Here is a 27,231-nt window from a genome sequence, read left to right as displayed (position 1 = left end):
AATGTAATATACACATATTATATATATATATATATATATATATTTGTTTTTCTATGAAAAAATGAATAAAAATCATATTAAAAAGTTAGTAACTTTGTAATATATAGTGCGGTGTGGTTTGAACTGCAAATATTAAATTCCAAACCACAAATTATAGTACATCGTGTGATTTGGTAAAATGCAAACTACAACCGCATCGCAAAGAATTTCAAACTAAATTTTTTATGCGGTATGATGTAATGTGAGCAGTTTATGTAAAGAAAATTTGCTAGTTTTCAACTCAAATATAAGAGCATTGTTATTGGGCACCAGTGGTGCCCAACACCTTCTATAGGTGACACCCGATATTCTCTAAAACTTATTTTCTTAAATTATATGAGACCCGCTATTTAATTACACCAATAACAGTATGATACTAAAGAGGGTGCTAGTCACCTGTGGTACTCTTTAATAATTCTCCAAATATAACCCAAAAAATACCAGCCCACAATTCTTTAACTGCCACATGGCGAGCTCCAAACTCCTCTGCCAGTGTGGGTCCCATGGAAACAGACTTGTCCTCTCTCACTCTCCCACGCGCAAGTACTTCTTCGTTCTTTTTCTATCAGGTACCTATCCTTTTTAATAAAATATTTATATTTATGATTAGATATGTTTTGATTGGTCAATTTTTATTCCCTATACTATGAGGAAGAAATAAAAAATAAGAGGTGCTACAGTAGATTTCTCCTATATATTTATATAACATACAGGCCTATCCTATACTACGTAAACATGTTTTCCTGAAAAAGAAAAGCAAAACCAAACATAATATTTTGTTTTCCAACGAGTGGCCAAATTTCTTCATTCCCATTATGGCTCTTCTTCTTATTCTAATAGCTATACCCATCTCAATTATCGTGGTCTTTCTCACATACAATCTCTTCTACCGACTCAGATACAAGATTCCCCCCGGTCCACGGCCCAAGCCCATCGTCGGAAACCTCTATGACATTAAACCGGTAAGGTTCAGGTGTTTCGCGGATTGGGCCCAGTCATATGGGCCCATCATATCAGTTTGGTTTGGGACATCTCTAAACGTCGTCGTCTGTAACTCGGCGCTGGCCAAAGAGGTACTCAAAGACAATGACAACAAGCTCGCTGACCGCCACCGTACCAGATCGACGGAGAGGTTCAGTAAAGGCGGCAAGGATCTTATATGGGCCGATTATGGGCCTCACTATGTTAAGGTCAGAAAGGTTTGTACACTTGAGCTTTTCACACCCAAGATGCTTGAGGCTCTTAGGCCCATTAGGGAAGAGGAGGTTATGGCCATGGTTGAATCCATTTTCAAGGACTCTGCCAATCCTGGTACGTCACTTGATCTTGATAAGACCATTTTCTTTCTCAAATACTATTTTAAATGTCGGTGCCGAACTGTGTTACTTGAGTCCTTTAAAAATATACAAATATATGTATATAAATATTTGCATAATAGTGTTTATTACATTGTGTAAATATTTTAGAATTTTCGATTGTAGTTTCGCAGCAACGACATTTTAGTGCTGTAAAACAATCTCTATAGTTATAATCCTTTTAAAAGAAAAATAAGAACAAATGACAACTCTTTCAAAAATACATGTCGATTATTAACAGAGGATTTTTTTTTTTGGTACATTTATTGTATTGTGTAAAAGTTACATATTAGATTTTTTTATTTTGTTAAATAATAAAATAAATTTTATATTTTTTAAAATAACACAAATAGGATTTTAAACTCAATTTTTAATAATTATTTTTTAATACAATGAACTTGAAGATAATTTATGAACACATGTAGAAAATTTAAGGAGTTTTATCATAATACCTTAAAGTTGGATTATTATATAGTTTTATTTTGATAAATATTAATATAGAATTATTATTGTATTATTTTGAAAAATATAGAATCTATTTTGTTATTTAATAAAAATAAAAATTTAATAAGTAATTTTTATAAAATACACAATCAAAAATAATATTTACTCTTTTTTTTATTTTTTAATAAAAATAAAATTTAGTAAGTAATTTTTATAAAATACACCATTAAAAGTAATATTTATTTTATTTTTTTTTTTTTTGTCAAGGGAATTTGAAGTTTTGAACTGACAACTTAAGGCATTGTATTTAAATATGAATTGGGATCGGTGATCAGATAGATAGTTAATATAAATGTTAAAAATTACAAGTAATGGTTATTACTTTTTTTTATGTATTAATATTATTATTAATCTAATTAAAGAAAATATGTTATTTTTATATATATAAAAAAGATATTATGACATTTACCCCATTATTATATGGAGTCATTGGGATTTGGTAACATTTTTAAAATTAATTTTCTGTTTTTAAAATTAGAATAGTGAAAATATTTTTCAAAAACATGTTCTATAAAACTGTTTTCACTTTTTAATTTTTTAATTGGGAATTAAAATTTTAAAAACAAAAAAGACCACTTTTAATATTTTTTTAAACAGATTTGTTTTTTTGATCAATATTTTAGACACCAACCAGATTCGGACCCAAATTCGCCCCACGACCCTAACGTTAAACCCGACGTCTGACCCGAACCCGAATTCAACTCTGAACTTAGACCCGACTTAAATATTATCAAAAATAAAAATGAAAATAAAATCTACAGGACACACTTTTGCCTTCTGTTTTAAAATTAAAAAATAAAAGTGGTTGCAGAACATATTTTTGTTTTTAAAAAACAAAAATTTTACTTTCATTTTATGATTAAAAAATTAGATTACAAAAATATTACCAAACGACACTCTCATTTCAGAATTTTAATGTGTTTTCTTTAGCAAACGAAAAAAAATAAATTAATGAATCAATATATTTATCAATTAATTATTGTTTTAAAAAAAATATATTTATCAATTAATTAAAATTCAAAACTTTATTTTCATTTAGATTTTATTATTTTTGTTATAAATTAATCATGTAATAGTTGACTGAGATAATTATATAGTGCACAAATATGGTCGATGTAGTGTAGATAGGCTATTTGAAGTTGCAAGCATGCTAATATTAGGCAAAATATCCGGTGGGCTAATTACCTGAACAGTATTAATAACCATTGAGTGTGTGAGTGTTGGACCCTGAGTTGAAGTGCCATGTAAAATATATTGTAATATATAAACGCTTGAATTAAGAAAAAGAAAAAATTACCTGAACAATAATTAACTATATAAAATTAAACCTGTCTAAAATTCTCTTTCAAATAATTTATGTGAACGGTAATTTTTAATCTTTCTTTTTTTTTTTTAAAAAAAAAAATGTAATTATATATAGCCCAAGGAAATCATTTGTTTTTGTTGAATAATATAGGACGACAATAATTTGAGAAAACGATTGATATCTACCAAATTAGGTTGAAACGTGTTTTTTTTTTTTTTTTTTGTTCAGCTAGAGCTGCCATTTTAGTAAACTACTTTTATTCATGTTGGTGTACTAAATTATGTCACTTTTCAATAATTTCTTTTTTTTTTAACAAAAAAAATATGAATTATTTAAATTATCGAAAATAAGTTAAAGTTTGTAGCTGTAACAAACGCATAAATAAAATAAAAAGAAATTTCTCCAACTACATGTCAAAAGTTCAAAAAAAAAAAAAATTAAAATAAGGTTGACTATAAGATGCATCTTTTATTTTTTATTATTATTTTTCATTTTAGCTTTACACTCTATGTATGAGGAATGTAACTTGGTTTCTGTTAAAGATAGTTCATAGCTCATATTACAACGTCAATGTCATCAAACTTGTAGATTTTGTTTGAACTTTGGATTTTTAAGAGTGAAAAAAATAAAATTCTAAGGATTACATTTTCTCATGTTTGTTTAGATTGAATCAAAAAATTGATAATTCAAAGTTAAAATTAGTATAGTATGATTTATAAAATCTAAAACAATTACAAATATATTTAAGATTTTTCATATACATTTCAGAATAAAAAAATTACAATTATTTACATTGAACCAAGTCTTTTATCCTATTAATTTCTTACTACTTTCCCTCATAAAAATCTACTAGACTAATGATTCTTTTAAAAATAAAATAATATTGAAACCATTTTTCTCATTTTATATAGTAATTGAAAAATAAATCACTATTCATAAATGCGTTATTTCTATAGCTAATATATAAGGAAAATTTGATTTTTTATACTTACATATACCTAATATTTTTCCCCTAAACACATAACACTTAATATTTGTGGGATATGACATATTTTAAAATATCCCTAAAATACCCCCATTTACATTACCTCCTCCCCTTTCTCTTCTTCTCTTTACTGCCGACCTTCCCAGGGCTAAAATAAGATACCCATCGGATCCCAATTGGGTCCCCATCAGACCCGTTGGACCCAAAAAAAAATTTTAGCACATGCATCGGACCCCATCAGGATCCCCTTCGGACCCGTCGGACCCACAAATTTTTTTCCCAGCACGCACATGCATCGGACCCCCCCATCGGGTCCCCATCGGACCCGTCGGACCCAAACAAATTTTTTTTCCCAGCACGCAAGCATCGGACCCCCCATTGGGGTGCCCATCGGGCCATCGTCTTCCCCAAACTGTGATTTTTCCGAATCGCATATCTGAACCTAAATCGAACCTAAATCTAACAAAACTCACAGTGCACACATAAACACATACATTATACATCCCTAAAATCAATACCTATCAATACTCCAAATCATATATCATAAAAAAAAATATAATGACAAAAAAAAAGGGGGTCGACAGTGTAGGCGGTAGGCGGTGAGAGAGAAGTGCTCGGTTTTGGTTTGGGAGGGGGCCGGTGTTGTGGACGGTGGTGAGGGGGGTTTTGAGTCGTGTGTGGTTCAGTTTAGAGAGAGAGAGAGAGAGAGAGAGAGAGAGAGAGAGAGAGAGAGAGAGAGAGAGAGAGAGAGAGAGAGAGAGAGAGAGAGAGAGAGAGAGAGAGAGAGAGAGAGAGAGAGAGAGAGAGAGATGGGGTTGAGTTATGAGAGGGGTATTTTTGAGTTTTAGATAAAGTGGTTATATGCTTTCAATGGTGATATGTATTAGTTTAGGGATAAAATATTAAGGTATTTGATTGATATTTTTTCAAATTTCCCATATATAATTATGATTAATTTTTTTAATTATAATTTTAACAAAAATAATAAATTATACTATTAATTATTCAATATTCATTTTCTCACTCATTTTTTTTTTAAAAAATATTTTCTAATATATTATTAAAAACGAGATAAGTTGAAGAATATCTTTTTTTGTATCAATTAATCAAAAATACTATCATATTATATTTCATTAAAAAGTAACTACTTTTATGAGTGAGTTGTTCAATATATCTTCACCCTTCACTTAAGTTTAGCACATAATTTACATTCACCTAAGGGTATAATAGAAACATTATCTATAAAATTAGGTGTATCTTAAAAAATATAAAAATAAAAGTAAAAATTAAAACAAATAAAATAAAGTGGGTATATAATGAAATTTTCTCGCTAAAAATAGATTAAAATTTTTTGGACTATGAAAAATTATAAGGAAAAAGACTATACTTTTATAATTTAGAATGTTTATTCATTCTTGATATTTTTAGAAAACATATAATATTCGTATTAGTGTAATGTTTTATTTATTTTCGGGAGCAGCCTCCTCTTTGGTTGGAGAAATATTTCTTTTTTAAAAAAATACATATAATATTTGTGTTAGTATAATTAAAACATAATAAAATAATTAAAAACTTGAAATATAAACAAATTTAGCGTTAGTGTTGAAATAGTCTATTTTGTATTACTTTATGTTTACACAATTAAATTTTTTCTAAACTTTACATTTATATTTTGACAAGAAAACTTTTACATTTATACTTTTTTTACCTAATTTTTTTCTTCTTTTAATATTTTTTATTTATTAAAGTTTCAAAAAAAACTTTTTTTTATTCTCTTCTTTATATATTTTTAGTCACATTTTTTTTCTTTCTTTTCTCTTTCTCTATTGTTCTTTTTCATTTTTTTTTCCAACTCTCTTTTTTCTTTTTTCAAATTAACTTCTTTTTTTTTTTTTTTTATCTTTGTATATATCCATATAAATATATATAATAAATTTATAATTTTATATCTCGTTTTTTTTTTAATATTTTTACACTTTTTCACAAATTTTATTTTATTATATTTTTTAAAAAAACACAAACACTTATTCTATTTTTTTTTTCTTTTTTATTCATTTCCTTACTATTCCTGCCCTAACTATTTCATACTATTTTTGTTGATTAATTATATTTTTTTTAAAAAAACTTAATTAATTTCTTTCACTATAATATGATTTTTATACTTTTATCATTTTTCTCATATTCTTTTTAACACTCTTTATCTCTCTTACAAAAAAATTAAGAGCACACCTCCTATATATATATATATATATATTTTTTTTTTTATCTTTTACGTAATTAATAAAGTAGTATATTTTTTTTTTGGTATTTTGTAGTATATTCAAAGTTGATTTATGAATGATTTGCATATTTTAACAAAATTGATGTCATATTATTTTTCTATTTATTTATAGCTGTCTTTTTGTTATTTTATAGTTATTTTCATGTTGTTGTTTAGGTGCTCTATATAGTTGTTTTATAGTTATTTTCTGTTATTTTTATGTGTGTGTTTTGTACAGTTGTTGTTTATTTTATGTGTATTATTTATCGTGTATATTTTCAGTTTATTCTAGACAATATTTTTGTTGTATATATGTGCATTTGTTTTGCTGTTTTTTTGTTTTTTTTTTTAATTATTTTTAAGTGGTTTTCATCATTTTTTATTTTTTAGTTATTTTTTTATGGGTAAATACCATTTTCGACCCTGTATTTTACAAAAGTTACCAATTGGACCATCTGTTTTGTTAAATGACAAAATGGACCCTGTATTTTCTAAAATGGTACAAATAGGACCTTTAACTTAATTTTTGACAATCTTTTTTAATATAACCAACTTGAAAATACGAACAGATATAGAAAACGTAAACAATTTTGTCATAACACTTTTAGATCAGATTATTATTAAATTTTATTTTGACAAAAAATCAGTTCAGGGTCCTATTTTTACTATTTTGGAAAATACAGGGTCCATTTTGTCATTTAACAAAACAGAGGATCCAATCAGTAACTTTTGCAAAACACAGGGTCCAAAATGATATTTACCCTTTTATTATTCATGTGTATTTTTTATGGTATATATTTTTACTTTATTCTTGATAATTTTTTTGTTGTATATGTGTTGCTTTGATACATATATTTAGTTTATTTTTTTGATACATTTTTTTTTTCAAAATACAATGATAAGATTTTTTGTTTTTTTTTAATTGACACGATGTGCAGTAGTAAATATTAACATATTAATTATATATTACCTATTATATTATATACCAAATTTTAAAATCATAAGATTTTATTTTTTTTTATTAATTTATCTATTTATTTAACTTTTAAAAAATAAATTATTATTTTAACTATCACTAACTCAAAAAAGAAAAGAGAAAAAAAGTTGAAAGAATTAAAGTTGTAACAACAAATTTTATGGAAAAAAGAATAATGTAATAGTATAAAAAGATAAATCATATTTTCAAAACTAAATAAATAAAATTGTAATACAAAAATATATTTCGGTGTTGATATTGTTTTGCTTATTGTAATTAGGTTAATGTTTTATTATTTTTTTTTTTGTTGTTTTGTAGTGTTTTTTTTTTAGTTGTTTTGATATTGTTTGTTAAGTTGTTTAAGGGTTGTTTTCATACATTATTTGTAATTTTGAAACTTTAATACATTATTTTTGTTAACTCAATACAAAAATGTAAAAATTTCCGTGTCCTAATATTTTGGTAAATTTTCTCCCATCTTACATTATATTTGTTAGTAGGCTATTTTCAATCTAAACTAGTTGTTTTCATAAGATAATATTATAATCTTGTTGATTTATTTAATGGCAGAAAATTATGGGAAAAGTTTGCAAGTAAGGGATTTTATTGGGGCAGTGGCTTTCAACAATATAACAAGGCTAGTGTTTGGAAAACGGTTTAGAAATTCGGAGGGAGAGTTAGACGAGCAAGGAAAGGAGTTCAAAGGAATAGTGACAAACGGGATTAAGGTAGGTGCGTCCTTGAGTATGGCCGAACACATCCATTGGGTGCGTTGGATGTTCCCAATAGAGGAAGAGGCTTTTGCCAAACACGTTTCTAGGAGAGACAAACTCACCTCTAACATCATGGATGACTATACTCAAGCTCGCCGGGAAATTGGTTCTTCCAAACACCATTTTGTCGACTCCTTGCTCACCTTTAAGGACAACTATGATCTTACCCACGATACCGTTATTGGACTCCTTTGGGTAAGTACCTTCATCTTTATCTCATAATCATACATCATTGCATCCTTATTTATTAATTTATCAGTTAATTTTTTTTTTTCATTGTTATTGTTATGTACGCTATATTTATTTAAGATATTCTGTATTTTTTTTTTTTAAATTAACATGTCAAAAATAAAATTTAAACATTGTGTTGCACGTGCGAAATATACAATTTTCTATATTGTAAATTATTTTGAATTACTTAACATTTTTTAGGATAACTTAAATAATTATAACGTACACGAATATTAAAAAAAAATAGACTAAATTTTTTTTCTTTGATACATTCATTTTAAGAGAATACATTATAAAAACACTCTATATATATTTGCATTTTGTATAGGTTTTCTTAACTGAATGTGACTGGTAGTGTGCAATAATTATAGTAACCATGTAGTTTATTGATTTTGAAAAAGAATAATAATTAGAACACTCTTTAAGTTGTTTCACTCTTAATGGTGCATTGTAGAATTCTATGATATATATTTAGAGTAGAATAATTAATATTGTTGCCTCCTAAACTTTCAGCCCTACCTCATCGTGCCTCTGAAATATATAGCTTGTTAAAATTTTTCCTTAAAATATAACAATTACATACGCATGCACTTCTGTTAGATTCTGTTTCTTTTGCCATTAAAAATTACTATTTTTATGCCCGAATTTTAACTATACTAATTTTTTTTCCTCTTTTATTAAAAAATATTATTTTTTAAAATGATAATTTCTATTAAATCTAAAATAATAATAAAAAATTATTAAAAAAACTGATAAAAATATTAAATTAATAATAAAAAAATATTAAATTACTTACAAAACTTAATTGCTCCAAAAAATATTTTTAAGTTTTATTTTAATTATAAACACATATCTTAAAAAATTAAATCAAAATTATTAAAAATCCAATAATTAATTTATATAAACTAAGATTTTGTGAAAAAAAAAATTAAAATTTTTTATATTTACAAACTCATATCTTAAAATATAAAAAAATAATTAGAAATTCAATAAAAATATAAAATTATTTTTAAAAAAATAGAAATTAAACTAAAAAAATTATTATGTTTACTTAAACAGATATAGATTTTTGGATAAAAAACTAGACTTCAACTTGTTCCTATAAAATTTAGTTTTAACACAAAATTGAATTTTTCAATATACATTTTTTTTATATATAAAGGGATTTTTTAATAAAAAATAAATTTTTTAAACTGCTTAATTGGTTTTAAAATTTTTATTTATTTTTTAATTTTTTTAATAATTTAAAATTATTTTTTTAAGATTTACCAACGAAAATAAATGTTGAATCTCTTTTTATTTTTGGGAGGAGGGGTACAATTTTATAGTCGTCGAAGCTTAGGGGGGCAAAGTTACTAATTTACAAAGACATGCTCGTATTTAAATAGAATAATGAGAAATAACCTAACAGAAGGACTGTAAATGTAAAAGGAAATTTTTTAACAAGCTTTATATTTTAGGGACAGGATCAAGTAGTGTCGAAGGATGAGGGGCCAAATTTTTTAATTATTCTTTAGAGTAATGTTAGACATGCATTTAAATTACACACACTTATTATACACGGTAATGTGTAATAATATTAGTCATTTATATTTTTAAGTGGGACCATATCACTTTTAATTACATGTTTATGATCAATTACACATGATTGTGTATAAGAAGTGTGTGTAATTTGAGTGTGTCCAAATTATTTCTCATATATTTAAGGGTGCTTCTATGGCACTCTCGAGATGGGTGTATGATACACACCCTTCGTAATATTGATATATGGATAGTAGGGGTGCATATCAAGTGGATTTTTAACGGTTTCGGGTTCGGGTGTATAGAATTTATAATTAAGGTGCTGTTTGGTAACACTTTTGTTTTTTTAATTTTTTAATCACAAAATGAAAGTAAATTTTTTGTTTTTTTAATTTTTTTTTGAAAAATAAAAATGCGTTCTGTAACCACTTTTGTTTTTCAATTTTAAAAACAGAAAACAAAAGTGTGTTCTGTAAAGTTCGTTTTTATTTTCATTTTTTGATTTTATTTATGTGGGGTCTAGGTTCGGGGTCGAATTCGAGTTCAGGTCAGAGATCGGGTTCAACGCTAGGGTCGTGGGGAATTTAGGTTCGGGTCTGATCGAAGTCTAAAATATTTATTAAGAAAAAGAAAATTGTTAAAAAAAAATATTGAAAGTGACTTTTTTTTTTGTTTTTAAAATTTTGATTCTCAATTAAAAAATTGAAAAATAAAAACAGTTTTATAGAACATGTTTTTAAAAAATATTTTCACTTTTTCAATTTTAAAAACAAAAAATTGATTAAAAAAGTGTTACCAAACGCCACCTAAATCTGACAGTTTGTGTGACTGGGTTTTCAAGTTTCGCATTTGGGTGGGTTAGGTGCTGGTTGGTCCGGGTCCGAGTGGGTTGGGACCGGGTTTCGGGTTGGGACTCTTTTTGAAAAATATACATTTTTTTTCTTCATAAAAGTACTCAAATTTCAGCAACCTTTCAATTTTTTTTTTAAAAAAACTGTTATTTTGGCATTTTACAATACAATATTTGTAACTTCTATATTATAAAAAATCATTACTACTTATTATTAACTACTTCTAAACTTATTAAAATTTCTAAGAAGTTAATATAATTCAAAAAAACAAAGTCCATACTCCAAAACAAACCAAAATCCATAGTCCAAAAAATAAAATTCATAGTCCAAACAAAGTCTAAACAAAATAAACAACAAACATATAATCAAATCAAAATATCAAACTATCAAAGTTTGATATGATCAAAGTCCAAACTAAAACTAAGCAAGAAACACATAAACAAATCAAACTAAATTGTCTAACAAAGTCAAAAATTAAAGTCTTGGTGTAGAATAGGATAAAGATGTCAAAGTAGTACTAAAGTGCGTGGTGGAGATAGAAGCTGAGCCTTGTGAGCTAGTAGTAGTACCAGCAGCTGCTGCACCACCTCTATTATCGATCTTCTCTACAACTAGTCAATTAAAGTTAAACATTAGTATAAAAGTGATTGTAAATTGAATTATTATTAGAAAACTAAACTAAAGTGTAATAAAATATTGTTTTCAAAAATATCTTCTGGCTGTAGCTCGACCTCATCTAGATCTAGATCATCATAGCACTCTTTCACAATGATGGATTGATGTGATCTACTCCACCGATTTTTCAAGAATATTAGAACTTCAACTGTCACGAACTCAATGAAGTCCTAAAAGGATCTAAAATCTGACCCCATGGAGAAAGTTGTCTCAGAAGCTACAGTGGTGACAGGAATCGCTAAAATATCACAAGCAATGCTTGACAGGATTGGATATTGTGATGAATTTACGAACCACCATTTTAAAAAATCAAACAGACCCCCTGCACCATTGGTTCAATTGGGTCTAAGAAGTATTGCTCAACTTCATTCCTTGTATTTCCACCATACTCTTTATTTTGTCTGCAAAATTCACGATGCACAATAGCAACATAACTCTTTTTGCTACTCAGTAGGCCTAGACTAGACATCAACATAGAAGATTCACTTTCACTAGAATGATCATGAGAATGAGGAGTTGTCTGAGTCACAGGTAAAGGTGACTACTCTTCTAAGATAGTGGATGATCCTGTAGCATCACAATACAAATCAAACAGCTCACAAAGAGTATATTCAATCTTGTTCACCATTTTAATGATTGTTTCTGCATCATGAAAAGTACTAAAAGAATGTTTGAGGTACTTGATCTTGTATCCAGGGTCAAGAACTAAGGCAATAAAAAGTGTCTCGTTACATTTGTCAACATCTCCCCAATACTTGTCATACTTATTCACCATGCCTACATCCATTTCCTTCAACAAGAGGTCTCCTATATTATCTTGCCATCATGTACAATTCTTGTTGCATCTTACTTATTTCAACAAAATACTTATTTGTAGTAACATAAGTTGAGCCACTAAACCTTAATATCACTTGATAAAACCTCTCTAGAAATTTAATAAAGACCAAAGCATGAGCTCAAATTTAAATCTTCCCATCTTTGTCAAATTCATTAAAATAATTTTTGTAATTTAAATCTTCGTCAAACATAAACTAAAACACCTGTTTAAATCTGTCAACAAGTAAACATGAGGAATGTCGATTTCCACCTTGTTGGGACATCTAACGTGAGAAGTCCTCTCGCTTGAGCACCTACTTTGGTGACAAATTCTTTGAAAGTTTTAAGCCTAATAGGGGAAGACCTAACATATCTCACAACATTTCTGATGGCAGAAATTGAGTAGTTTCTCTCCTTTAAACCTTCACCAACAATTAGGTTAGTGATATGAGCACAACATCTCATATGTATGAATTTCCCATCTAAAATGAGAACATTTTCATTTTCTCTAAAAATATACTTCAAATATTGAATGATCACATCATTTGAAGGGGTGTTATCTACTGTAATAGTAAACAACTTGATAACTCCTCACTTTTACAAACAGTATTGGATTTCTTTGCTTATGGTCTCCCCCCCGTGATCAACAACTTGACAAAAATTAATGATTCTTTTAAATAATTAGAATCAAAATCAATCCAATGCATCGTGATAACCATATAATTGATATTATGAATACTTGTCCATGTATTGGTGGTTATTGAGATCCTTCGATCCTTCAAAATATCGCTTAACTTTTTTTTCTCTTCTTCAAAAGCCTTTGAAACATCTCTAAAAATAGTCATCCTAGAAGGGATCTCAAACCTAGGTTGTAAGGTCCTAACAAATTCTTTGAAACCCTCCCCCTTGACATGTTTATACAACGATTCATCAACTGCCAAATATTTATATAAATCAACTTTGCATGCTATTTTGTTATATGCTACCACCACTAGACTCTTATCCCCTCTTAAACTTAAAATATTCTATTTATTTTCGTCATTATTACAAGGACTCTTCTCACATACTTGCTTAAAGTGATTTCATAAAGAAGTACTCCCGTGCTTTATAAGATGACATTTTAACTCAGCACCACAATAATTGCACCTACACTTGGGGTCATCTTCTCTGTTTTAAGTTTTGGTGATTTCTCGAAATGGTTCCATATATTAGATCTAGATTTAGAAGCTCGAGAGAGTTTAGTAGCTTTCCTTTTTTTACTACCTCTATCATCATCAGTAGGTTGTGGCAGTTGGGGGGAGGAACAATTTTATTTTCTTGATCCAATTCTATATCTTAAAAATGAGCAAACACATATACAATAATAAAAATTATAAACAATAATTAACAATTTCAAGATTTCTGCCAATCCGATCGCAATACATTTGTTTGCAGAACCTACTTCACTATGGATGAATATCTAAGATATTCAAACTCCTCTAAAATTTTAAATATATAAAATAACATAATATGTCACACACTCACAAATATAACAATATATATATATTTATATATATAACTTATTACATTAACACACACTCACAAATCACAAATTAACAATGCATACTATATAATTTTTAAATATATATAAAAATTTTGAAAAAAAATAAATATACAGGCATAATATATGAAAAATAACACATTAATAACTTAACACTAACACACACTCACAAATCATAGTTTCACAATCATAGATTCATAGTTTTCATTTTCAAAACAAATATATATATAGTTATATATAATTTTAGAAAAAATAAATATAAATAAATTAACACATTAACACCCCTAATATGTACATACTCATTACTCATTAATCACAATCTTACTTTTCAAAACATATATATATTTTATAACATAATTTCAAAAAAAAAATATAATATATATTTATTTACCATTTTCAACATGAGAGGAAGGGGAAGAACACACCGATCGTAAGAGATTAAGGGGAAAAACTGAAGAGGGGCCAAAAAAATTACAAAAAAAAGCTAGAAGAAAAGGAAGAAGAAGGGAAATGCCTGCGGTGCCAGTGGTGTGCCATCATTAGACCTTCTGAGGCGGAGGATGGGCTTGGGCTTGATGAAGCAAAGGGACGGAGGGTGGGCTGGGTGGTTTGGTTGGTTGGGTCTGGGGTGCTGCTGGGGGGAAGATGGGTTAGAATTAGTTTTTTTTTTTTCTTTTTTATAATGTTTTAGGGAACTAATTATATTTAGATTTTGGGGGTTATAAAAAAATATTATCAATATTTTTGGGTTTTCGAGTGGGTCTGGGTATAACTCGATTTTTTGAGTGTCAATTTAATCAAATCTGCACCTGGTCGAAATAGTTTTGGGTTACACCCAAACCCGACCATTATTTTTTAAAATCCTATTTTTTTTGGGTTTTATGGGTTCAGGACGGGTGGGTAGGTTTTTCGGATCCAAATGTTCAGCCCTAAATAGTTTTATTTCAATTTTTTTTAATATATATTGTAGAAGATGATCAAGCTTACATATGGAATTAAGCACAAATATAGATAATGTTCACAATCAAGACGGAGGAATGGCAATGAAAAACTTAAACAACATTCATCATTCTCCCTAAATAGGAGTTTAGTTCAAAACAACCATAATCAAATCCATAATTAACATTGAAACAGAAAATAACATAGAAAAATTAAAGAGAAGAGAAAGAACTAGTTGAAGCAATTGATTCGGGTCGCCACAAGCCGCTCTTCTAGCCTCCTCCTTTGTTTCTAGGGTTCCAATTCTGAATAATCCCTAATTTTCACGAACTCTCACTATTTAAACCAAGTCTCAACTTAAAAATTCGTGAAATTACGAAACTGCCCAAAAATCCCGTCACTGGGGTCCCCGTCGCGACTGGCAAAGCTCCCGTCGCGACGGGATTAAACTTTGAAACTTCGAGATCCTCTCTGCCAGTTCCCGTCACGACTGGCATGTTCCCCGTCGCGACGGGAGTAAACTTTGACTCCTTGAAAATCTCTCTGCCAGTTCCCGTCGCGACTGGCATATTCCCCGTCGCGACTGGAACAGGCAGCGACACCAATCTTGGATTTTCTTCTTGATTCTTTCACAACTTTTCCTCAATTCTTAAACATACTTTCTTTAAATGCCCGAGGCCCTGAAACCAAAGAATCAAGCGTAATATAGCCCTAAAACTAGAAACAAAGAGTGAAAATTAACCGAAAATATGACCCGAAACTTAGACTAATTTTAGCCTAACCAATTCCCCCCAACTAGATTCTTACTCGCCCTCGAGTAAGATAAATACTACTAACTACTAATCTACTAACTACGCTAAGAGATAATCACAATACTACTGCTCATGTGATGTTCTCTTTCATTGCCCAAACTAGAATTTCAATTCCACCAACTCTAACAATTAATTTCGATGCTCAGTTTATCACATACTGCACAAACACAAGAAGACTTCACAATCGAAACAGTGTTATAATGGTTTTACTCTTTCCAACCATTCCACTACACGATAACTCATATGCTTGCATGCTTACCTCTCTCCACTAATGTTGACAACATCCTTTCGGAATCAATAGGGCTTTTTGAGGTTTAGAGAGTATGGGTTAGATCTTTGGAAAATGAAAACAATTTTGGCTAAAGATATCATAAGCACAAAAATAACCCTCAAGCTTCTTCTAATTTCAAATTTCTGAAAGTATTCCCACAACTCGCCATGATTGAGAAAAATTATTTTCCTTCTTATCCTCAACGTCACTGAATTTTATTATTTTTTTCTGAATCATGTTTTTTTTCTTTTCTTTTTCTTTATTTTTTTCAGTGATATTGATCTTACAACTTATATTTTTTTTCTCAATCTTGCACGTTTTTTTTTTCTATCTTCTCTCACACCATGCATTTTGCTCCCCCAAACTAATTATATAGCTTATGATATCATTGATAAAATAGTGAGGACAAAATTTAACAGTGTGGATACATATTTCGGTTCAACATGTGAAGAACAAAACAAGTTTAGGCTCAAGAGGGTTAACTAAGGATAATCATTTCATGGTAGGCTTGAAAGGCTCAAACTATCCAACAAATGCCTAAATCATATTCCTATTGAATGTTGTCAAGGATTTCGCCTCAAAAGAATAAGACATGCAAGTTCTAAGCTATTCAGTCAATCTTACCACAAACCATTGTAAAACAATTATAACATATTTCGCAGATCATCAAATTGCATTCTTACACATGTTATACGAGCATCCAAACTAATCCAAAGAGTTAACAAAATTAAGCACACAATTATTTTGCAATTTTAGAGCACATAACATTAACAGCAGCACACAATCATCGTTTAGCTTATTGCCAATTCCTAACTAAAACAGAAAATTAAAGCAGAAAATTAAAAGTGCAGAAAATAAAAAATTTTAAATCCCTCCCCCCAAACTAAAGATTCACATTGTCCCCAATGTGATATAATATTCAAGGTGAGAAGGACTTACCTGAACGCCACATCAACAAGCGGTTGACGCCCGTAATAAGTGTCATGCAAGAAAACTTGAAAATTGTTGTTATACTTGCCTTCAAGCTTGGCAAGTGATGAGTTTGAACTAAAATCAGCACCAACAACATAAGACTTTGGATGATGTTCTTGGGGAGAAGCCCTTCGTAGCTCGTAGAGGATATAATATGATGTAGATGAAATATATGGATTCATTGGTGGTTTATCAGTCAATATCATTGATGAAGTCGAATCAATGATGCCATGTTCTTCTTCATCCTCCAATGTCACAGTTTCTACACTTTCATCTAACAACTCTTCTTCTTGTTGCTCACTCTCCACTTGGCTATCTATACCCTCACTTGTGATTTCATATTCAATGATTTCCTCTTCACAAGGATCTTGGTCTTCAATTGTAAGCTCATTATCTTCCTTGTTTTCAAATAATGACCCTTCTTCATTGTAGCAATAACTCTCATAACTTTCATTATTGGAGTTATTACATTCTGAATCATGAGCCACTGAATTATCACATAAGGATCTCACCATGTCAGTTAAGCGATTAATCTCTCCGGGAAGTGATTGTAGAAGTAATAGTAGTTGCTCCTCTTTTTCAGCTTGTTGGGATGAATTTGGGCAATAAGGTGGGTATTGGTGACTCCAACCCTGAAGTGATGAATCCTAATGCCAGTCGTAATCAAAATCTGCCATGTTATTCAATAGATCTATTACGTCATAGCCTCTCATTAATAGAGGTGCTCCAGTGACCTCTGCTCCATAATTAACCCAGCTTCTTGTTTCATCATTAAGTCCATTATAAAAGAGCCACGTAAAACATCCACTTGAGAAAGTGGGATAACATCTCTCTCCAAGCTCTTTAAATCTCCTCCAAGCAGAATAGAATGGTTCATTGTGTTGTTGAGCAAAATCCTCAAGATATAACATCTGGATTTATCTTGCAGGTCAAACTCATAAGTAAAACATTAGTAAAATAAAAAATAAAAATAAAATAAAACTAAACTAGTACTAAAAAGATAAAAATTTGAAACAACAAAATTAATACTAAAACTAAAAAGAAAAACCAAATCAAAACAAAATTTAATTTTTAATAATATTACAAAATTTAATCTAAAAAAAAAAGATTAGAAATAAGCAAAAAGAATTAACCAAAGTAGAAGTTAGTATAATTTTATGTAATATCAACCTTTATACAATTCCCCGGCAACGGCGCCAAAAACTTATTGCGAAAATTATTAATTACTACGCAAGTGCACGCAATCAAGTAGTATACTCACGCAAGTGAGGTCGAACCACAGGGAATTGGATTAATTACTACTAAACTATACTTATAATTCTATTTGGCAAATCAAAAGTATTTATGATTGAAAAAGGAAGAAAGAAATTCAAGAAACTTAAAGAAACAAGTGAATATTAATCAAGATGAGAGATTAGGGAGGAGAATCCTGTTGTTAGTTTACCACAATCGTTAATGCCTAATTGCTATCATTTTCTTGAAGTGAATGACAGATTATAAATTAACCTAACTCTTTTTAGATCTTTTAGGTTCTAAATCACATGTTCTCTAATTAATCTCTTAATTAAACTAACATGAAATCAGCATTAAGCAATAATCTAATTGTCACAAAAGCTATGCAAATACTCTCGTTTCACATCAAAACCTAGATTATCCAAGTTTAGTATTCTCAATTCTCACTTTTCAGATTTTGAATTGAGATCATAGAACATGTAGAAGGTGATCAAGCTTACACATTGAATTAAGCACAAATATAGATAATGTTCACAATCAAGATGGAGGAATGGCAATTGTTCATTAACTAGGAAAAACTTAAACAACATTCATCATTCTCCCTAAATAGGAGTTTAGTTCAAAACAACCATAATCAAATCCATAATTAACATTGAAACAGAAAATAACATAGAAAAATTAAAGAGAAGAGAAAGAACTAGTTGAATCAATTGATTCGGGTCGCCACAAGCCGCTCTTCTAGCCTCCTCCTTTGTTTATAGGGTTCCAATTCTGAATAATCCCTAATTTTCACGAACTCTCACTATTTAAACCAAGTCTCAACTTAAAAATTCGTGAAATTACGAAACTGCTCAAAAATCTCGTCACTGGGGTCCCCGTCGCGACTGGCAAAGCTCCCGTCGCGACGGGATTAAATTTTAAAACTTCGAGATCCTCTCTGCCAGTTCCCATCGCGACTGGCATGTTCCCCGTCGCGACGGGAGTAAACTTTGACTCCTTGAAAATCTCTCTGCCAGTTCCCGTTGCGACTGGCATATTCCCCGTCGCGACTGGAACAGGCAGCGACACCAATCTTGGATTTTCTTCTCGATTCTTTCACAACTTTTCCTCAATTCTTGAACATACTTTCTTTAAATAACCGAGGACCTGAAACCAAAGAATCAAGCGCAATATAGCCCTAAAACTAGAAACAAAGAGTGAAAATTAACCGAAAATATGACCCGAAACTTAGACTAATTTTAGCCTAACATATATATATAGATATATGATAATCTGCATTATAATTACTTAACACATTATTTATATTTTAAAAATTTAGAGTATTTTTTTGAAACTGAAACTTAGAGTAATTGAAAATATAAATAATATATATCGTTTTTAGTTTTTTGCTTAAAACTAAAAAAATATATATGAAATAGCTTATTTTACAAATGTACAAAATAAAACATGTAGATGTGCAAATGATTATTTAAACCTTATTTTTAGCATGATAAATTATTTTGATACTTTCAAAATTTTGAAAGATATCCTAAATAATTTTTAGGATATATACTTTGTCATATTTATATATATATATAATATAGAATAATTGGCATTATTACTCCCTGAATTGTCGGTACTACTTAATTTTACTCCTTAAAATATACGGTTCGTTAAAAATTCTTCATAAAATATAACAACTACATAATTATGCCTCTTATGTTAGGTTTTGTTATCTTTACCGCTAAATTAGCATTTTTACTCCTTGAACTTTGACCAATACAAATTTTTTCCCTGTTTTATTGAAAAAATAATTTTAAAATTATAATATTCTAATTTTTTAAGCAATTATAATATTCTATTAATTTTTATAAAATAATAAATTATTAGAAAACTTGAAAAAAATATAAAACTAATTAAATAAATATTAATTTTACTTAAAAAATATTAAATTATTCTTAAAAAATATTTTCAAACTTTATTTTATTTATAAACATGTATCTTAAAAAATTAAATCAAAATTATTGAGAATCTAATAAATAATTTAAATAAACTAAATTTTTTTGAAGAAAAAGTCAAACTTATTTATATTTATATACTCATATCTTAACAAATAATATAAATAATTAAAAATTCAATAAAAATATAAAATTATTTTGAAAAAGAAAGCTATAAATTTAACTAAAAAAATATTATGTTTACTTAAATAAATCTACATTTTTTTAGAAAAATAAAATATACTCAAGTTTATTCTTGTAAATTTAGTTTTTATAAAAATTGAATTTTAATATTTCTTTAATATCTGAATGAATTTTTAAATAAAAAATACATAATTTTTTAAATCGCTTAATTATTTTTAAAATTTATTTTTTAATTTTCTTAATCATTCAAAATAATTTTTTCTTTAGATCTATATTAATTTTTTAAGATTTACTAAAAAGAAAATATTGAATCTTTTTTATTTTTATTTTGTGGGGGTGCGATTTGATATAGTTGTCAAAGTTTAGGGGGCAAAGTTGCTAATTTACAAATGCATGTCACGATTTAAACAGAATAATAAGACGAAACTTAATAGAAGGACTAAATTTCTATATATGTAAAAGTTCAAGGGGAATTATTAACAAGCCGTATATTTTAAGAGCTAACATTAGTATTGTTGAAAGTTCAGGGAGTAAAATTACCAATTATTCTAAAATATAATTATAAGTATTGAATTGTCAAAGACATAAAAGGGTACCTCTATACACCTATTTTTAGGAGTGTATTCTAGATTTTTATTATAATTAATTTCAACAACATAATAAAAAGAAACAAAATTAATATTGGGATTTTTTCATTTATACTTTTATTATTGTGCATAAAATGTGTATTGTAGCTTTTATGTGTGTATTGTTACTCTTTTAAAAATTGAGTTACAATTAATTAACTTCGTTAATATATCATAAAATGTGTATGTAGCATTAGTTTTTTAAATTAATGTTCTAAATATAAGTTTTATTGGTAATATTTAAATTTAGAATCACTTTTTTTTTTTTTTTTTTTTAAAAAAAAAAATAAAGTGTAAATATTTAAAACGAAAACACTATTGTTGGGATTTGAACATTAACTCCCAATTATGCATGTAAGTATCTTAACTATAAAAATAAAACTAACGCTTCTTAATAAAAATATCATATTTAATTAAAAATACATATTATATAACTAACTATTATACATGTTGTAGTTTACTGAAATATAAATATATAAATATTTATTTTTTAGAGGGAAATGTCCCTCCTTGCCTCCACGTGGCTTAAAGTTACAATTATAAAAATTATAATTTATCTCTTAGGCCTCAAATATCCAAATTTGTCAATATCAATAAATGAGTGGACTTAGTTATTATAACTTTATATTAATTTAAAATGCAACAACTTAATTTGTGAAAAAAAAAATGCAACAACATAATTATATATTATTTAATATTTATTCATACTATAAACATAAAGTAAATATTTATAATCATAACTAATTAATTAACATGATTTTTATTATGTAGAATCTGGAATGGATTTGTAGTGCAATAATATTATAAAAAATGGAGAGAAAAATATCAAATTTCTAATAAATTGTAATTTATTTGAGACAGGATATGATCACAGCTGGAATGGACACTACAGCCATATCAGTTGAGTGGGCTATGGCTGAGGTAATCAAGAATCCAAGAGTGCAACAAAAGGCGCATGAGGAACTAGATCGAGTTATCGGTGTGGAGCGAGTTATGAATGAAAATGATTTCTCAAACTTGCATTACTTGCAAAGTATAGTGAAGGAAGCAATGCGTTTGCACCCTCCAACACCACTCATGCTTCCACACAAAGCTAACGATAACGTCAAGATTGGTGGCTATGATATTCTAAAGGGTACAATTGTCCATGTCAACGTTTGGGCTGTTGCTCGTGACCCCGCGGTGTGGAAAGACCCGCTTGAGTTTCGGCCCGAAAGGTTCCTTGAAGAGGATGTTGACATGAAGGGTCATGATTATAGGCTACTACCGTTCGGGGCAGGTCGTCGGGTTTGCCCGGGAGCCCAACTTGGTATTAACTTGGTTACTTCAATGTTGGGTCATTTGTTGCATCATTTTTGTTGGAGCCCATCTGATGGAATGAAGCCAGATGATATTGACTTGAGTGAAAACCCAGGAATGGTGACTTACATGAAAAGCCCATTACAAGCAATTGCTTCTCCAAGACTACCTTCACACTTGTATAAATGCGAGGCTATGAGTGTGTAGTGTTTCACTTTTTTTTTTCTATTATGTTTATGTTTGTTGTTAACACTACTCTTTTATATTTTTGTTTGTTGGGTTTGTTGGGCATTGTGCCCTAAATAAAACTCCATTTCAATGTTGGGTTTTGTTAACACTATCTTTATTATTCAATTATCAATAAAGAGACAAAAGTATTTTTATCACTTATTTAATGTGTCATTTGGTTCATGTTATCATTTATATGTTTATTTAATTTATAAATTCATCCTATACCCGTATCACATTAATATTCTTGTTTATTGTGTCGTCAGCACAGTGGAAAGTTTTCAAGATTGTGTGATTAAATATATATTCCTATATTTATCAGTACACAAGTTTTAAACTGATATGATAATCTACAACATAGTTTACTTGCACCTTGGATAAGTGCTATGTCCTTTCCAGGGCATTGGTTAAAGTAAAGCTTGGGTTGGATGCATGGAGTATGCATTGGAAAGGACCGATATTGAACTTTGATTAGATATGACAAATTTACCGTAATATCTATTCGATTCAATATCACCTAGTTGATCCTAGATCAAATGATCCTAATCTTGACATGGTTAGGTTCAATCTCAAGAGTATTATTCATGTTCTTTGATTTAATAGTTAAGCCTACTTTTTGGTCAGGGCGATACGTACATTTTGGGAACATGGTAGCGCAGTTGAGTGGGACCGCTAATCATATATATGGAATCTATAGCTTCTATCAGGACATAGAACTGAAATGATGATTTCCTTCGAGCTTGGCTAAACAGAGATTAATGATTGAGTACTCATTTCAGTGATTATGTTAGTTCACTGAAATATCATTTACAGGTGGCTAAGTATTTTAAGGATAAAATACATTGAAGGGTGTAACGGTATATTAATCCCTATACAATGTAGATCATCTATAGAGGATCATTGATTATTAGGATTATAACAATGGATAACTAATAGCGTATCTATATCGTGGAACATATAGAGTGTTCTATATAACTGAGAGTGCAATTCCAAGTTCTATGGTGGATGCAACGAGGAATTAATAAGTCAGTGAATTTACTTGGTAAATTCTAGATCTGCTTATTGGAAGCTCAGATATATAGGCCCATGGTCCCCATACTAGTTGAGACAATACTACTTGTAAGACTCAGTTAATTGATTTTAATTAATTAATTATAATTCTGAAATCAGACTATGTCTAGTTTATGAATTTTCACTAAGCAAGGGCTTAATTGTGAAGAAAAGAGATTCTAGGGTTTATTTGTTAATTAAGAGACTTTGTTAAGTCTAATTAATAAATATATTAAATGACAATATTATTTAATAATTAATTTTTAGTTATTAAATAATTAGAATTGACATTTAAGTGGTTTTATTGGAAAAATGACATTTTTGAGAAAATAAGATGAAAAATGAGAAAATGGCAAAATTGTAAAGTGGGGGCCTACTATCCATGGCCGGCCACTAGGGAAGTAATTTGCCACTTTATTTATTTTTTTATTATTTTAATGCTAATTAAATCTAACCTAACCCTAAGTGGTTTCCTATAAATAGGTAGTGATGGCTAAAGGGAAAAGATGATGCATCTAAATCCTTCAGCAAAACCCTTTTTCACATTTATATTCTTGTTTATTGTGTCGTCAGCATAGTGGAAAGTAATCAAGATTATGTGATTAAAGATATATTCTTAGATTTATCAGAACAGAGGGTTTAACTGATATGACAATCTACAACATACTTTACTTGCATCTTGGATAAATGCTATGTTCTTTCTAGAGCATTGGTTAAAGTAAAGCTTGGGGTTGGATGCATGGAGTATGCATCGGAAGGGACCGATATTGAATTTTGATTCAGATATATTAAACTTAGCGTGATATCTATTTAGTTCAATATCACCTAGTTGATCCTAGATCAAATGATCTTAGTCCTGATATGGTTAGGTTCAATCTCAAGAGTATTACAGATGTTCTTTGATTTGTTAGTTAAGCCTACTTTTGGGTCAGGGTGATACGTACATTTTGGAAACACGGTAGTGCAATTGAGTGGGAGCGCTAAACATAAATATGGAATCTATAGCTTCTATCTGGCAAATAGAAAGTGAAATGATGATTTCCTTCGAGCTTGGCTAAACAGAGATAAATGGTTGAGTACTCATTTCACTTCGCTGAAATATAATTTTTATTGGGCTAAATGTTTTAAAGATAAAATACATTGAAGGGTGTAACGGTAATTTAATCCTATACAATGTAGATAATCTATATAGAGGATCATTGATCAAATTAGGATTTTAACAATGGATAATTAATAGCGTATCTATATGGTGGAACATATAGAGCGTTCTATATAACTGAGAGTGCAATTCTGAGTTCTATGCGTGGATGCAACAAAAAATTAATAAGTCAGTGAATTTACTTGGTAAGTTCTTGGTCTGCTTATTGGAAGCTCGGATATATAGGCCCACGGTCTCCATACTAGTTGAGACAATACTGCTTGTAAGACTCAGTTAATTGATTTTGATTAATCAATTATAATTCAAAAATTAGACTATGTCTAATTTATGAATTTTCACTACGCAAGGGCAAAATTGTAAAGAAAGAGTTTCTAGGGTACATTTGTTAATTAAGAGACTTTGGTTAGTCTAATTAATAAATATATTAAATGACAATATTATTTAATAATTAATTTTAGTTATTAAATAGTTTAAATTGGCATTTAAATGGTTGAATTTGAGACATTTTTGAGAAAATGAGATGTAGAAATGATAAAACAGCAAAATTGTAAAAGTGGGGCCCAATATCCAATGCTAAGGCCAGCCACTATTGTAGGCTTTTATCATTTATTTTTTCATTATTTTAATGCCAAATAATTCTAACCTAGCCCTAGGTGGCATACTATAAATAGGTAGTGATGGCTTCAGAAAAAGATGATGCATCTTATTCCTTCAGAGAAAAACCTGAGTGCCTTCTACCATTAACCTAGCCGCCACCTCTCTTCTCTCTTCTTCACAATTGAAACTGAACCCCTTGAGTGACAGAGTGAGTGACCACACACATCAAGTGGTATCTCAATCATAGTGTGGAAGATCGTGAAGAATCCAGATTCAACAGAAGGACATTTGGGCTCAGATCTTGGTGATACTCTGCGACAGAAAGGATACAAGGGTTAGAGATCTGAGTGGAAGGAGACATCATATTTCGCTGCAACCACTGTAAGGTTTCTCATACTTTATATGTGTGTTGACTTTGCTTTTAGCCAACGACGAGTGTCTTTTTGATAAGCGATAAACGATATATCGTAATGGATATATATAATAAAGCAATAATAAGACACAGAAATTTTATAGAGGTTCAGCCTCGAGCAGTTCGGTAATAGCCTAATCCTTGTTATTTGTATTAACTTAAGAACAAGGAAGAATATTCCTTTTCTTATAGCTCTTACAACAATATCTCTGAATATATAATTCTTAGATAATAGTATATCCTTATCTTAGCTGTGTATCGACTTATAATTTTTCGGTTCCTTGCCCAGTGAACATTCCTCACTATTTATAGGACTAGGAAACTTGAGGAGGAAGAGTTTCCTCTCTCGTTACAATGCGCATAAACAGAAAGATCGTGTGATCAATGCTGAATGCAAGGATCGTGGGATTGAGGCTGAGTACACTGATAGTGGGATCGTGTGTATGCCATATCCACGTAAATTGATCCCTGAGTTGTAGGGATTGAGATGATGACTCATGATGCGAAAGCTAAATTCGCTAAGTGTTGATTGCTCACCACGTCTTGTTGAATATCTCATTCTGGATGTGCCAGCGAGGCGTCCTGCTCGGTCTATCGTTCTGAGCAGATGCTCCAAGTAGACTCCATGTGTCACCATTCTCGTGATGCCATGTCAGAGTGCAAAATTTGGGATAACATTTGCCCCCAAGTCTGTACGGGACCTCTGAGGTTACATGTAGACTTATTTCGAGCTGGCTCTGCCTTTGGATGGGGACACGTGTCGAGCATGAGCGTTCGAGACTCGATGTGAAGCTGACTGGGCGTCTCTTCTGTTTTCGGCTAATTAATGCTCTGACAATTAATATTTTGAAATCCGATTTTCTCTCTCCACGGTTGAGGGTTGCACTCGATTACTTTTGATTTCCCATATTCGCTTTTGAGGCGGGAAGCCGAGGCGTCTAAGGTTCCTTTTGATACAGTTACCCCTTTGCCTATAAATACCCATAGTACTGGCACATAACTCTTTTTATCACCTTTCGTTGTTAAGTAAACTCCAGAGTGAAAAGAGAGTTTTCTGGCTTCAAAGTTGCAGAAGTGCCTTCAGACGATTGCTGGTTGGCTTGAACTCAGACATTCGAATCTTTGAGTAAGTTTTTGATTTCCTTTATGCTTTTCTTTTCATGTTTACACTTCGAATGCAACTATGTTGTAGAAAGAATGCTTAGGAAAACCCTAGGGTTAGAAACTTCTGCGACTCTTCTTTACCACGTCTTCATGTGGGCTTACAGCCATAGAGCTTGTCTTTGACCCACATTGTGTCTTTCTTCCATCTTGCTTATTCTAAGCTTCATGAACTTTTTTGCCCTAACTCAAGAAAACTTTCTGACTTCTTGAGTTTTGAATTTTCTTTAGACATAGTCGTTCTTTAATCTGTTGAGTACTTCTAGTCGGCATATTTGCTTGTTTCTCATTTGATACTTCGTCCAACACTCATCTTGCGTGTTGTCTTTTCTAGATGAACCCAAGTGAGTCTTGGGAACTCGGGCATCAGATCGACCAGGATTCGCTTCAATTTCTGCACGAGGTTCATCCTCGTCTTCGTGCTAGTCCTCCTTCTAGCGAAGGAAAATCTTCTGACCTTGTACCCAGCCATAGGATGATGGCTCGTACAAAGAAAACCACGCGTCTGGCTGACGCTTCT

The 27,231-nt window shown here is 29.8% G+C and overlaps 1 protein-coding gene across 1 annotated transcript; it reads left to right on the top strand.

Annotated features, from left to right (window-relative positions):
- Positions 1–673: 673 nt before the first annotated feature.
- On the top strand, positions 674–22,491 carry LOC115724660 (cytochrome P450 98A2). Its single transcript, XM_030653999.2, has 3 exons — positions 674–1,350; positions 7,996–8,393; positions 21,667–22,491. The coding sequence occupies exons 1-3, from the start codon at positions 855–857 to the stop codon at positions 22,309–22,311; spliced, it is 1,539 nt and encodes a 512-aa protein (XP_030509859.1). The 5' UTR covers positions 674–854; the 3' UTR covers positions 22,312–22,491.
- Positions 22,492–27,231: the final 4,740 nt, after the last annotated feature.

Source organism: Cannabis sativa, chromosome 6 (genome assembly GCF_029168945.1).
Source record: "Cannabis sativa cultivar Pink pepper isolate KNU-18-1 chromosome 6, ASM2916894v1, whole genome shotgun sequence".
In the NCBI taxonomy this organism is placed as follows: Eukaryota; Viridiplantae; Streptophyta; class Magnoliopsida; order Rosales; family Cannabaceae; genus Cannabis; species Cannabis sativa.
Note: the sequence above shows the minus strand (reverse complement) of the source record. Positions and strands in the feature narration are given on the sequence as shown.

Coding starts and splice junctions, on each gene's coding strand:
- LOC115724660 (XM_030653999.2), top strand. CDS start 855: ATGGCTCTTCTTCTTATTCTAATAGCTATACCCATCTCAATTATCGTG. Junction 1,351..7,995: donor CAAGGACTCTGCCAATCCTG/GTACGTCACTTG, acceptor ATTTAATGGCAG/AAAATTATGGGAAAAGTTTG. Junction 8,394..21,666: donor CCGTTATTGGACTCCTTTGG/GTAAGTACCTTC, acceptor TATTTGAGACAG/GATATGATCACAGCTGGAAT.